At 53.1% G+C, this 12,473-nt stretch overlaps 1 protein-coding gene across 29 annotated transcripts in view; it reads right to left on the bottom strand.

The window, feature by feature from the left end:
* RALGPS1 (Ral GEF with PH domain and SH3 binding motif 1) overlaps window positions 1-12,473 on the bottom strand; it is a 334,371-nt gene that overhangs the window by 160,576 nt on the left and 161,322 nt on the right. For 23 of the 29 annotated variants that reach the window (XR_014827321.1, XR_002337608.2, XR_014827323.1 and 20 more), the window contains 2 exons: window positions 9,295-9,384; window positions 6,571-6,663 (listed from right to left, as the gene is read on the bottom strand). Coding sequence is in view for 25 of the 29 variants with exons in the window: in XM_084996167.1 (XP_084852293.1) it covers window positions 6,571-6,663; window positions 9,295-9,384 (183 nt within the window). In the remaining 4 variants the exon portion in view is untranslated. The remainder of the gene's footprint in view (window positions 1-6,570; window positions 6,664-9,294; window positions 9,385-12,473) is intronic. The other 6 variants (XM_084996190.1, XM_084996197.1, XM_021069123.2 and 3 more) reach the window with 1 other exon arrangement.

Here is a 12,473-nt window from a genome sequence, read left to right as displayed (position 1 = left end):
CCCAGGGTCTCCTGGCGCTCACGGTCACTTCCTGAAACCAAACTCTGATCTCAGACGTGCCAAGGGTGAGCTGTCAAAGGAACGTGCGGGCAGACGGCTCCGTGGAGCAGGCATGGGCACGTGGGTCTAGGGCTGCAGGGAGAGAGCAAGGGGGCTGCCCCCCGGGGCGCAGAGGTGGCAGGTGGAGCCTCGCAATCGGGGAGATCCCCAAGGGAGAGCCGTCAGACTGGGGAAGATGAGAGACGGGTCAGAGCCTTGCAGGACACTTAGGTCCAGTGGGTGAGAGGGATGAAAGCAGGCAGGGAGAGTCAGCCGTCAGAACGCGGGAAGAGAACCCAGCCTGGTGAAGAGAGATTTTTCAAGAAGAGGGTGACAGATGTTGTGGCAAAGTCAAGGAAGATGAAGGTGCAAACACTGGCAGAATTCACAGTTCTGAGAAGCAGCTCGGGCAGGGCTACCGAGGGAGGGGTGATCGGAGGCTGCACAGGTCACTTTCCTCAGCCTCCCCCACCCCCCCACATCCTGCCTCCCACCTGAGCCAGGGAGCCCAGGCCGGAAAGCAACGGGTCATCAACATCAGAGGGGCCCAGAGGCACCACCTGAGCCGCGGGGAGGAGAGGCACCTCCTGCATGACCGCCACACACCTGCCTTTCTGTGGCCATTCTCAGACCCCCCGGATGTGTGAAGCGAGAACCCTGCTCCCTGGAGGTTCCCCTTCCAGGTCACCACCCTTCAGACCTGCCTCCGGACCCATCAGCTGTGATTCCCTCCCCGCCAAGCACTTCAGTTTTCACTTTGCTGCTGCAGATGAGTTCAGCTCTCTGGGTCAGTTGGGCAGGAAGGTGCACAGAGCAAGCACAACGCGTGCACGTGCAGCACGGGCTGTAATTACAGAGTGACTCGCCCACACTGAATCCCATGGCCCCAGGTCACTCCTGTCTAAGTCAATCTCCTGGTGGGAGCGCCCTGACCAGAGAAAAAGTTTCACCCACTTCCAGCTGCTCAGGCCCCAAACCTAGGAGCGTCCTTCGGTCCCTTCCTTACTTCATCGCTGAGGGCCCACCAGTCGTGAATCCTGCCAACTCTGTCTTCCGAATGCCGCCCCGATCGCTCTCATCTCTCCACATCCACTGCCACCTCCCTGACGCTGGGCAACAGGACCTCACTCCTGGATTCCGCCCTAGCCCCCAGCCCGGCTCATTCCCGTGCTGGCCCCCTTGCACCCCTCACTCAGTTTGTTTTTCGCATAGTAGCAACAGCAATTTAAAAAACAAAAAGCCACCAGATCATGTCTGTCTCCTGTTTGAAGCCCTTCACTGCACTTAGGAGAGCCCCCGACTCCTCCCCAGCTGAACCCTTCCCAGTCGCCCCCACTGCCCGATCACAGCACCCTCACCAACCTCCCTGAGGCCTGCTGCGCTCTGGCCACACTAGCCTGGAGTTTCTTCCACTATGGCCTTTGCACTGGCTGTGCCCTCCTCTTGGCATGGCTGGCTCCTTCCTGTCACTCAGGCCTCAGAGAGGCCTCCCCTGAACACCGGCTCGGTCCCCCTCACAGCCTCCTCTTTTAGTCTCTAGCATCCCTTTTATTGCATCTGACAGCCCTTGGTTCATTCCTTCATGCATGCAATGAACATATATTGCACCAGCCAGACTAGGCATGTGTTTATTCTCCCTCAAAAACGTGTCTGTCTCGCCTGGATAACACAGAAGCCCATGAAGACCGGGGCCTTGACCACAGCCTCACGGCCTGGCATGGAGGGGGTGTTTGATAAAGCCTTGATTTGCAGAATGAATAAGAGCTGCATGGTATATGTGCTCAGGATACCAGACCTGCTGATAGGACTTCTTGTAGGTCTCATGGTTTTGAAGTGGCCAATGTTCCAAAGTGGCCCAGTGGTAGGATAAATCAGACCCTATCTGCGCTTTTCCAGGCAGGAGCAGGTGACTCCCACTCTGTTTGTGCATCCAGCCAGCATTTACTGGGGGCCTCTTATGAGCAGGCCTACGCACCATGTCAGCCTCTGTCCTGTCCCAGCTCACCCACTGCTGGTACTCCACAGCCAGCTATGGACAGGCCAACAGCCAGCTGTGGACAGGCCGATGACGTGCCTGGCCCACCGGCTAATGACCGACTGGCCCTTGCTGAAACCGAATGGCAGGTCTCCTCCACACCTGTGACCTCTTCCACCCAGGTTTCTCAGATAACCAGGGTTTCAATGCGACCCCAGGGACAGCACTCTGGGAGCTGGCCACACCCTGTCCCCAGGTGCTGTGTATCAGCCTCATTTCCCCAGGCCCACTTCTTCTTCCTCTTCTTCTTCTTTTTTTTTTTTTTTTTTTTTTTTTTTTTGTCTTTTTAGAGCTGCACCCGCGGCACCTGGATGTTCCCAGGCTAGGGGTCCAATCGGGGCTGCAGCTGCTGGCCATAGCCACAGCCACACGAGATCTGAGCCTCGTCTGCGACCTACACCACAGCTCACAGCCACACCGGATCCTTAACCCACCGAGCAAGGCCAGGGATCGAACCTGCATCCTCATGGATGCTAGCCAGATTTGTTTCTGCTGCGCCATGAAGGGAACTCCCCCTAGCCCCACTTCTCAAGCAGTGCATGTGCGCATTTTCCCCTGTCCTGTGTCCAACCTGATTCCAACATCAGGTTCCATCACAGACAAGCATCCAGCACACCAGCCAAGAACATGGACCATGTGTCCAGCAAGACAAAGCTATATCCCACTGGCTCTGATGCTCCCCAGCTCTGTGATCTCAGACAGGTCACTGCAACTCTTGGAACCTCAGTTTCTTTCTCTGAGAAATGAAGACTATAAAAGCACTGACCTTTGGGGCTTCTATGGCTGGTGTGCCTGCTCCCGCCGCCCGCTGCCCTGTGAGCCCATGAGATCTCACCAGTCTCAGATCAGGGGACAAGTGGGGACAAGGGAAAGAGCAATTTTTTGGTAACGTTTCTACAGCTAATCTCATTACCAGAAAAAGAAGTAGCAAAAGAAGGATGCACAATAAACACAACTCAAACAACCAGCATATGCTTGGCTAGGCACCAGGAACATGGGAAAAAACTCTTGACTTCATCATGAAGAAGGCAATCAAGGAGAGAGACAGACCTGTAAACAAAACTGTAGGAGTTTCCTAGTGGCTCAGCAGGTTAAGGGGCCGGTCACTCTTGTGCCTCTGGTTACTGCTATGGTGCAGGTTCGATCCCTGGCCCGGGAACTTCTGCATGGCAAAGGTGCGGCTAAAAAACAAAAAAACTGCAGAGCAGACCCCCGTGCGCTTTGCCACAACAGGTACAGAGAGAGTGTCGGAAACACAACGGCACCGTGGATTCCACTGTGCTGGGGGTGATTAGGATGAGGGAGAAAGATGGTGAGTCTGGGCCCCACCATTTCAAATGCTCTGGCCCAGCCACTTTCCTCGGATTGACAGGACAGGGGGCAAAAGCCAAGAGTCTGGTCTAAAACAAAGACTGGAGTTACTGTCATGGCGCAGCGGAAACAATCCAACTAGGAACCATGGGGTTGCAGGTTCGATCCCTGGCCTCGCTCAGTGGGTTAAGGATCCAGCGTTGCCGTGAGCTGTGGTGTAGGTCACAGACGTGGCTCAGATCTGGCGTTGCTGTGGCTCTGGCATAGGCTGGCAGCCACAGCTCTGATTAGACCCCTAGCCTGGGAACCTCCATATGACGCGGGAGCAGCCCATGAAATGGCAAAAAGACAAAAAACAAAACAAAACAAACAAACGAACAAAGACTGAGAGGTGGGTTTGCCCAGAACACACAGCTCCCAACACACGACCTTGGAGATGTCGTGTCATGTTGTAATCCACTCAGCATGTAGCACCTCCTCTCCCCCTCACACCACTGCTGTCAGTTTCCATTCTTATCTCCTGGGACGCTGCCTCCCCCACCCCTTTTGCCCTGCTAAGTGGCCCTCTGTAACCAAGGAAACGGTCCTGGCTCTCAGCCTTTAGGGGACCATGGGGAGATTTCTTAGAAAAAAGAAGAGCTGTTGGTGCCAGGGGTCACCTGTCCTTTGGTGACACACCATCTCAGCTCCCCGGCCTCTGCCTGGCTCCCACTTGCTAGATGCCCACTGAGTTGTCACAGTCAGCGCCCAACGCCAGGGGACTGGGAGCAACAGACGCCACAACTAACCAAGGAATGAGTGGCCAAAAGGCAGCCTTCAGGGCCTGGCACCAGCTCTCTGGCTCGCTGGCCGTGTGTCCCCTCCCTGGCGGGCCCTCCTCCGACTTCCCTTTCCCAGATCAAGGGACAAGTGGGGAGAGGGAAAGGAGTTCTTTTCTGGCAACACTTCTAGGGCTAATCTCATTACCAGAAATTACCAGAGACCAGCTGCCAGGCCAGCAGCAGCCACGGCCAGGACAGAGGCTCCGCCGCCTGGGACAGTACCAGTAGCGAACTGCTCTCGTCGTCAAAGCTCCTATCAGAGGACTTAGGATAGAGAAGTTAAAACACTAAACAGGCCCTGCCCTCTTGTTTTGAGCGACAAGACGGACTGGAATCGTCCTTCTCGCTGAGCTCCGTGGGGTGAGGTGGTTTAGCCGGCGCCTCTGCAACCAGACCGCCTGGGCCGAAGCCGGCTCTGCCTCTCAGCCGGTACCCTGCAAAGCCACCCGCTGCTCCGGGCCGGCGCTTCCTCGTCTGTAAGGAGGATAACGAACAGCAGTGCCTGCCTTCGTGGGCAGCTGTCAGGAGGAAATGCGTTACCACGGGGAAAACTTTTGAGAGCAGCGCCTGGCCCGCTGCAGGGAAGAACAGCTGACCCGCATGGGCTGGAAGCGGGTTAGATAGGAGGCCCATGCCTTCGAATGGGTCCTGGGTGGATAACTCACTCCAGGCTCTCTGGGGAGCCGTGGGAGATTTATTTTCATCGCAGCAAAGACTCATCGATCACAGTGATGACTTGGCCGCCCTGCAGCAGTGCTCTGTCAGGCCACACGGGGTGGTCCTGCGGGTCGTTCTGGCCTGACGCTGCCCCAGGTCCTGGTCAGAACCCAGCACCCTGCGGAGAACACTGGCCAAAGCTTCCTGGATGGGCCCTGCCCATGCCTGAGTGGGGGCATCGCTGTGCTGCCCTCACCGCCTGTGCAGCTTATGGGGACCGCCCAGCGTCCCTGCGTGACTGACAGTAAGGTCTGTGCACTGTGAGAACCGCCATTCATTCTTCCGGCGCACACACAGTTCCTGGCAGGCCAAGAAACCATAGCGGCATCTAAATGATGGAAAATTCATTTGAGAAAGAATCTCCAAGCAACTTTTGTAAAAAGCTTCACAGCTCAGATGGACTCAAGGAATCACAGGGCTGGCAGCAGCCACAGAGACAGCGGCTTCCAACTTGCTTTCGACCTCCCAAGCCATTGCTCAACTCAAGTTCACCCAGAAGCCTAGGACATAAAACTGATAAAAACAGAGCTGCTCTGGCAGAAACCGTGCCCAGGCAGTCGGCTGAGCGCCCTCCCTGCTCTCCCCCAGCCCCTGCTGGCCCCAAGGCAGCTCCAAGGAACCTGCGGGGGCTCCACGAGGCCCTGATGGAGAACCACAGATCCAGGCCAGCCCCTGAGAAGATCCAAGGAGACAAATCCCTCAGCATCGCTCTGCGCAGACGGGGCCGGCACGCAAACCCAGTTTCCTGACTCCAGGCTAGCGCCTCCCTCTCCACTTTGCTGAGGCTAGATCTATGGAAAAACTGCAATTTAAAGAAGCAGGGCTCACTTCTGGTCACCCACAACATAATCCCAAGTATTTTAAAGGCCCCTGAACTAGCCAAGTCTGAAACAGAGGCCAGCCCCACAGACTGGCCGAAAGAAGTTCGGAAATGAGTTGCAGAGGCACAGCTGACAATCTCCTTCAGTTCGGTGGGACATAAACAGGTCTTGAAAGGCTTGGGCTGTGTGGCTGCGAGAGACCCCGGGACCAGGCGGGCCAGGAGGCCAATGCTAATGAGCTATGGAAATAGCAGTCACTTCCCCCTGTCAGGCACGGTGCCAAGCGAAGGAGGATAAAGAGGTCTGAGATATTTTAAAAGTATTTTTACAGCAGAAAAACTTTCCTACAGACTCAATTATATAACTATCAGACTCCACCTCTGAGCTGAAATTATCCATGGCCTTCAGGAAAAAAAAATAATAATTTTTCCCTACACGAGGGTCACAGGTTTCTCCAGAGAAACGCTTAGCTGTACAGCCAGCAACCCAGGGCAGCTGCAAACCATCAGCCCAGAAAACTTCCCAAGGGCAGTTTGGAGCGGAGGGCAGAAGTCATGCCACAGACCCCGCCATCCCACAGGAGGCTGTCGGGTCCGGAAAGGCAGTGCTCGGGGGGCCTGCTGACCCCAGCCCCGCCAGTGTCCTCCCAACGTCCTTATCCCCAAGCGGAGAGAGAGGACGCCCAGGGAACACCGCACTGGCCCACAGTAATCCTCTGTCCTCAGCAAAGGGCAGACAGAGGAAGGCCTCTGGGGCCTGGGGGATGAAGGGCTTCAAGGACACGACAGCCCAAACCCAAGGAACAGACGTAGGAAGATGAACTTACAGCCCAGGTTTTCGTCAGCCTGAAGATGGGTGCGCTTTGTAATGCTGACACCACAGACATGAGAGAATGAAGGTTGTTGAGTTCTAGAAGTTTCTGCAAAAAAAAGATATGGAATAAATTATTTTGCTGCTATAAACAACAGAACAGAAACATGCTCAAGTGTTACCAAATGTTGTCATGTTTAAGAAATGCAATTACACTTAAAAACACCCCATGTAGAGAAATATAGTTCTAGGAAGTTCATAGAAACCATATGCTCTTTTTCTTCCCAATTGTCAAAAGGTGAGTCTGCATCTAGAACATTTGCAAAATTTCATAAGCTGACTAGTCTGGCTGCTGGACAGAAACACGGTTCGGGATGAGGTTGGATAATATCCTTTCTGTTCTTTTTTGAGATGAATTTGAACTGTCCCAGCAGGCTACTGCAAACGGAAACCCCAGCTGTGCCAACAATGGCATCGTGGGTCTTCTGTGGTTACCTTAACACCCGAGCGAGGGGGGCTGAGGAGAGGTGGCCTCCATCTGCATAATCCCCCTCAGCTGGGAAGACGGAGCCCCGGCTGCCCAGCCGCTTGACTGTGCACCTCTGAACCAGACCCCGAGTTAGTGAGAACATTTGGATGTAATTCCGTCTCAGACAAGCTCCTGACCGTAGACGGCAGCAGAAGGAGACACAGACGAGAGTAAGAGCAGAAAAATGTAATCGCTCCCTTCTCGGTTTTATGCTGAGGGAAACCTGCTAACAGGACCCGGGACCCGCTTCCCACTCTCGGGAGGCAGGGAAGTCTGTGCAGCCAGCAGGCTCCATGGAACCAACCCGGTTCCCACCACTCGCGAGTCCTCTGGCACGTTACCTAAGCCTCCTGGGCCTCGACATCCTCCCGTTTAGGAGGGGGGAGGACACACAGCGCCTCCGCCGCATGGGACGGGGCACGTGAACTGCCCAGGCCAGGGCCTGGCTGGTTCTTGGGCCGGAGGACCGGTCCCCAAGCCCCCCGCCCCACCCCACCCCCACCACTCGTCTTGGGTCCTTCCAAACTGAGATGCCACTTCCTCTAATATATCCTTCCCGACCATGCTCCCAGATCTAGGAAGGTTGGGGGCCCGCCCGTGTGTTCCCACAGTAGCCCGTGCTTCTCCTCAGCACGCTGGGCTGTATTTGCTTTTACGTGGCCCCTCTCACCCTGGACTATGTGCCCCCTGCCAGCAGGGGCGAAGCTGTATCCATCATATCCCAAGGGCCCCGGACAGCACAGGGCAGGGCCCAGTAAAATGAACACATAATTGAAAAGCCCTCACGCCGAGTCCTCGTGGAGTCCCCGCTGGGGAGGCCTGCCTTACCGCGCAGGTGAATACTTCCTTTCACACATCCTGCAACACTCCCCAACTGTTTCCTGTGTGTCATCATCGATTCTCTGGGGGGAACTGAATCTGAATTGCTGTGCCTGTCACAGAATTTCTTTTAGAGCGGACGCTTCTCTGGGAGAGCGTCTAATCCACCCCTTCCAGGTCATAGATGGAGACCAAGGCCCAGAGGAAAGAGGGGCTGGCACAGGAACACACCCAGGGCCCGGGGCCAGCGGGCTCATCTGCCACCGGGAGACAGTGGGGCTTAAGGAGGAATCATCGTGGATCCTCTGGGCAGAGACTCTAAGCTCATTTCCAAGCTGAAGGCACCAGGTGGGCTGGAACTTTGTCCCACTTTCTCTCATGGCCCAGATGAATTCACGGACAGCAACAAGTATCCTTAAGCCCGGTGCAGCCCCAGGCACTTCAGAATACCCGGGACATAGGACATAAAAGTCTCCACGCCCCTTACCACGAGGGCAGAGAGAGGTGCTCCATCTGACTCGCTGTGGGGCGCAGGCATAGATGCTCACCTCTCTAAGCCTCCCCTTCCTCCTCCGGAAACAGGACAAGAATTATGTGAGTGTCAAATGCAATCCTTCCTGTAAAGCAGCTGCTCGGACGCCTGGCCTGAGCAGGGCCTCAGTAAAGGTCAGCTGGCCTGGGACCCGGGTGGAAAGACAACGTGATGCATGAGCAGGTGGTGAACCAGGCAGAACAGGGCTCTGCTGGGTCCAGGCAAGCCCTGTGGTCGGGGCGCAGTGCAGTGGGAGGAGCGGGCAGGACCGTGTCAGACGTGGGAGTGGTCCAGGAAGGCCCGGGGATCACAGCCTGGGCTGGGAGAGATGACGGGAAAGATGGGATAAAGACCTGAGCCTGTGCCCTGCAGCTGGCAGGCCAGGGTCAGGAGGTGGGAGTCGGGGGCAGCAGGGCCCAGGCTTAAGCAGAGGATAGGGTGGGGTGAGCTCTGCTGCCTGGGGACCAAACGTACAGGATGTGACGGTATCATAAACACTGACGCTCACTGCAAGCCATCAAGGCCCAGCACTGGCTAAACCCTAAGAGGAGGATGAATGGCTCCCAGGGGTGGCCCCCGGGGCCCGCGGAGCATCTGTGGAAGGCCAGCTAAAAAGGACGGTCGGCTGCCAAAGCCACCAGGTGGAGGGGCATCTGGCTCTGTGTGCACGAGCGGGCGGCCAGGCTGCTCCCACAGCCGCCTCTGCCTGGGGAAGTCAGGTCACAGCCCCGTCGGAACCCTGCCCAGCAAAACCAGGGCAAATCAGCTCCCAAAGTACTGAGGAAACACATTTTTGAGAGAAAAAAAAAAAAAAAAAAAAAAAGGAAAGGAAGGGGAAAAATAATAAGAAAACAGCTTACCTTGGCTATTTTCACAAAATGGCTCAGGATTTCTGCCCTTATTTTTAAAGTCTGTGCTGTTAGAATTTCTCGTACAACCCAAAAACTGACCTGTAGAGTCAAATACACACATACACACACACACACACCAGAAAAGCTGTTTAATGCCAGACCACCCAAGTTGTCCTGCCCACCACTTCCATAGGCTTTCCAAGAGGTTGGGGGACTGGAGAACACACCCTAAGGTTGCATGAGGTCACGAGGCTGAGGGTTCCTTTATGACACCCAACCCTGCACGTGGGTCCCCTGCTCTCAGCACCAACTCTCCAACACACACAGTGGTGCTGAGAGAAATAAGTACTTCTGGCATCATCCAGGGGACTTACTGGGCCTCCCTGATACATGGGTCTCTCCGAAGGTGCTTCGGGGAATTTTGAGATGATTCAGACACGATTCCTGCTCAGCAGGATCACAGTTGTAGGGAGACGATGGATGGATGGATGGACAAATGGCCCCATGCAATCCATGTCCCCAGCCAGCCCCAAGACAAGAAGGATTCACTGCCACTTGCCTAACCATAACAAAGTTAATTTTCTAGGAGAGGTTTGCCCAATAATTTATAAGTATCTCTCAAAGTTCCGTGAAGCAATGCAGGTTAAAGGGCACATTCTTCCAGAGACAGTATATACCAAAAGGATATACTGGTACTCGGGATTCGGAATATCATTCATGCTTGACCTCTCACGTAAATCAGCATCCCCGAGCCCTTTGCATCCTTTGGTGGGGACAAGAAAGTCATCTACCAGTGTCTGGTGGGCTCGCACGATTCCTCAATAAAACAGAAGGGGCTTTGTGCCAAGAAACGCTGGGAAGTGGTTTGCTTTCCTGTTTACATTTCATTACTATAACAACAGAGCTCTGTGAAACACAGATGCCCAAGAGTGCAGCGACAGCACACAAAGAAAGGAGGAGAGATGGGCAGAGCATGGGGCATGGGTGGGATGAAAGCCCAGACATCTAAAACCTCTAAATTTTACAAAGAATAAAATCGTTAAGGATATTCCAGAGTTCACAAAGTAAGTTTACTGCTGCAACCAAATGAATTCTTCTTATTGACAAACTGTCACTTTCCAATGAGAAAACAAGAGAAAATGAACCAAGGACCAAAAATTTGCTTTTTATACTAAGCAGGAATATTACAGAAAAGTTTTCTCTGTATAATTATCTGTAGTTGCCTGCAGGACATGCCTGGGTTTCCACAGAATCGGTTTTTCCAAGAAACTGCCTAAAATTAAGTTCAGACTCAAATGCTTACTAGCCAGTGATGGAAGAAAGATTTTCTGCATACCAAGTGAGATGCCCACAAACCTTATATTTTAATACATGCACATGTTCATGCCACATAAATCTCGTGTGATAGTTTATACGTAAATTTAAGAGATTCTTAACGTGCCCCTAAATCACACGTATTTAAGGCATAATTAGGGACCATGGCAGAGTGGACTCCGGGGCGTGCAGAGGTGATTCTGGATCAGCCCGATTCAGCAGACTTTCACGAAGCGCTTACTGTGTGCTCGCGACACTGTGAGCCCAGACCTGTCCGTCCTCGCCTGAGAGGGAGGAGACCAAAGGAGGAGGCAGGACCCTCCAGAAGTCACTGCGCGGAAAGGCAGCCGGCGATCATGGTCATCAAAGAAGTTCAAAGCCAGGGAACTAGAGGCAGGGGGCTTCACAGAGGAGGTAGGCCTTAAAGAGGAGGAGACTTTCAGCGGGCCAAGAGACCAGGGAAAGCTAAATAGGCGGACAGGACTGGTGCTGCAGGTGCCCTGTGGGGTGGGGGTGGGGAGGGACACTGATGCTGCAGAGGGAAGTGAGGGCCAGACTTGCGGGGTTTGGAGCACCAAGGGGACACTCCGCTGCTGCACAGGGAGAGTTCCGGAGGCTTCTGAGCACAGGACGTGGGCAGGGACACCCATCAGGAAGCTAAGTGAGGGACAGGAGGCCTGAGCTAGAGCCATGTGAGAGGAGATGGAGGGAAGGGGCAGGAGAGAAAGACATTATAAAAGTAGAATCAGCATAGTTTCTTTCACAGCATCTTTCATTCTGTGTTTTTTTTAACTACAAAATTAAGAGACGCTTAATGAAGAAAACAAGGGAAACAGAGTTAAGCACAAAAGACAGAAATCCTGGAGTTCCCCCCGTGGCGCAGTGGGTAACGAATCCGACTAGGAACCATGAGGTTGCGGGTTTGATCCCTGGCCTTGCTTAGTGGGCTAAGGATCCGGCATTGATGTGAGCTGTGTTGCAGATCGAGCAACGCTCGGATCCCGAGTTGCTGTGGCTGTGGCATAGGCTGGTGGCTACAGCTCCGATTAGACCCCTAGCCTGGGAACCTCCATATGCCATGGGTGCGACCCTAGAAAAGACAAAAAGACAAAAAGACAAAAAAAAAAAAAAAAAGACTGAACTTCTTCTCACATACAGACCCCAAGATAAGGTATGTGACCTTCTCAAAACATGTATTTATTATGTCTTAGAAGAAAACACGCTCGTCTAGTCTTAGAACATGTGTCCTTTGAGCCACAGAACACGACTGTCTTTTTCAATTACACTGGTATACACAAATCATACTATCACAAGAATTTTTATAAACATATAAGAATATGAATATATTTTCTAGCAGCAGCCAAGTGTTTCACCCTAGGGATATATCATCATTAAGGAACCTCCTGCTGTTGGAGAGATTATTCCTAACTATCTTATTGTGATAGCCAATGCTGTGGTGAACATATTTATACATATATCTTTAAGCATTTTTAAATTAAGCCCTGAGGATGAATTCCTGTAAGATGGAGTAAATAAAAGTATGTGTTCCTTTCTTTCAAAAGCATAAATTTAAAAACGTGGCCTCCAAAAGGTCTATTTGCTGAGCCATCAATAAGTTGGAGCCAATCCATGTTCCCACACACAGGCGAGTACCAGTTATCACAGCTCTTTTTCACTTTACTAACCTAATGGACAGCTGATGGCTCACTGTAGCTCTTTCGCATTCTTTTGTGACTACGCAGGTGACATTTTTTGCACTTTTTTTTTTTCCAGTTTTTTGTTTCAAATTATCAATAGGCTGCTTGTACTATCTGTTTGTGAATTACCTGGTCAGGTCCTCCACCCACCTTTCTATCGGACACGTGTCCTCAAAC

This window comes from Sus scrofa, chromosome 1 (genome assembly GCF_054392235.1).
Source record: "Sus scrofa isolate SSC_HxYL_T2T_F1_AM1 chromosome 1, Sscrofa_HxYL_maternal_Yorkshire_Landrace_v2.0, whole genome shotgun sequence".
Lineage (NCBI taxonomy): Eukaryota > Metazoa > Chordata > Mammalia > Artiodactyla > Suidae > Sus > Sus scrofa.
This window is presented reverse-complemented; position numbering and strand designations above follow the sequence as displayed.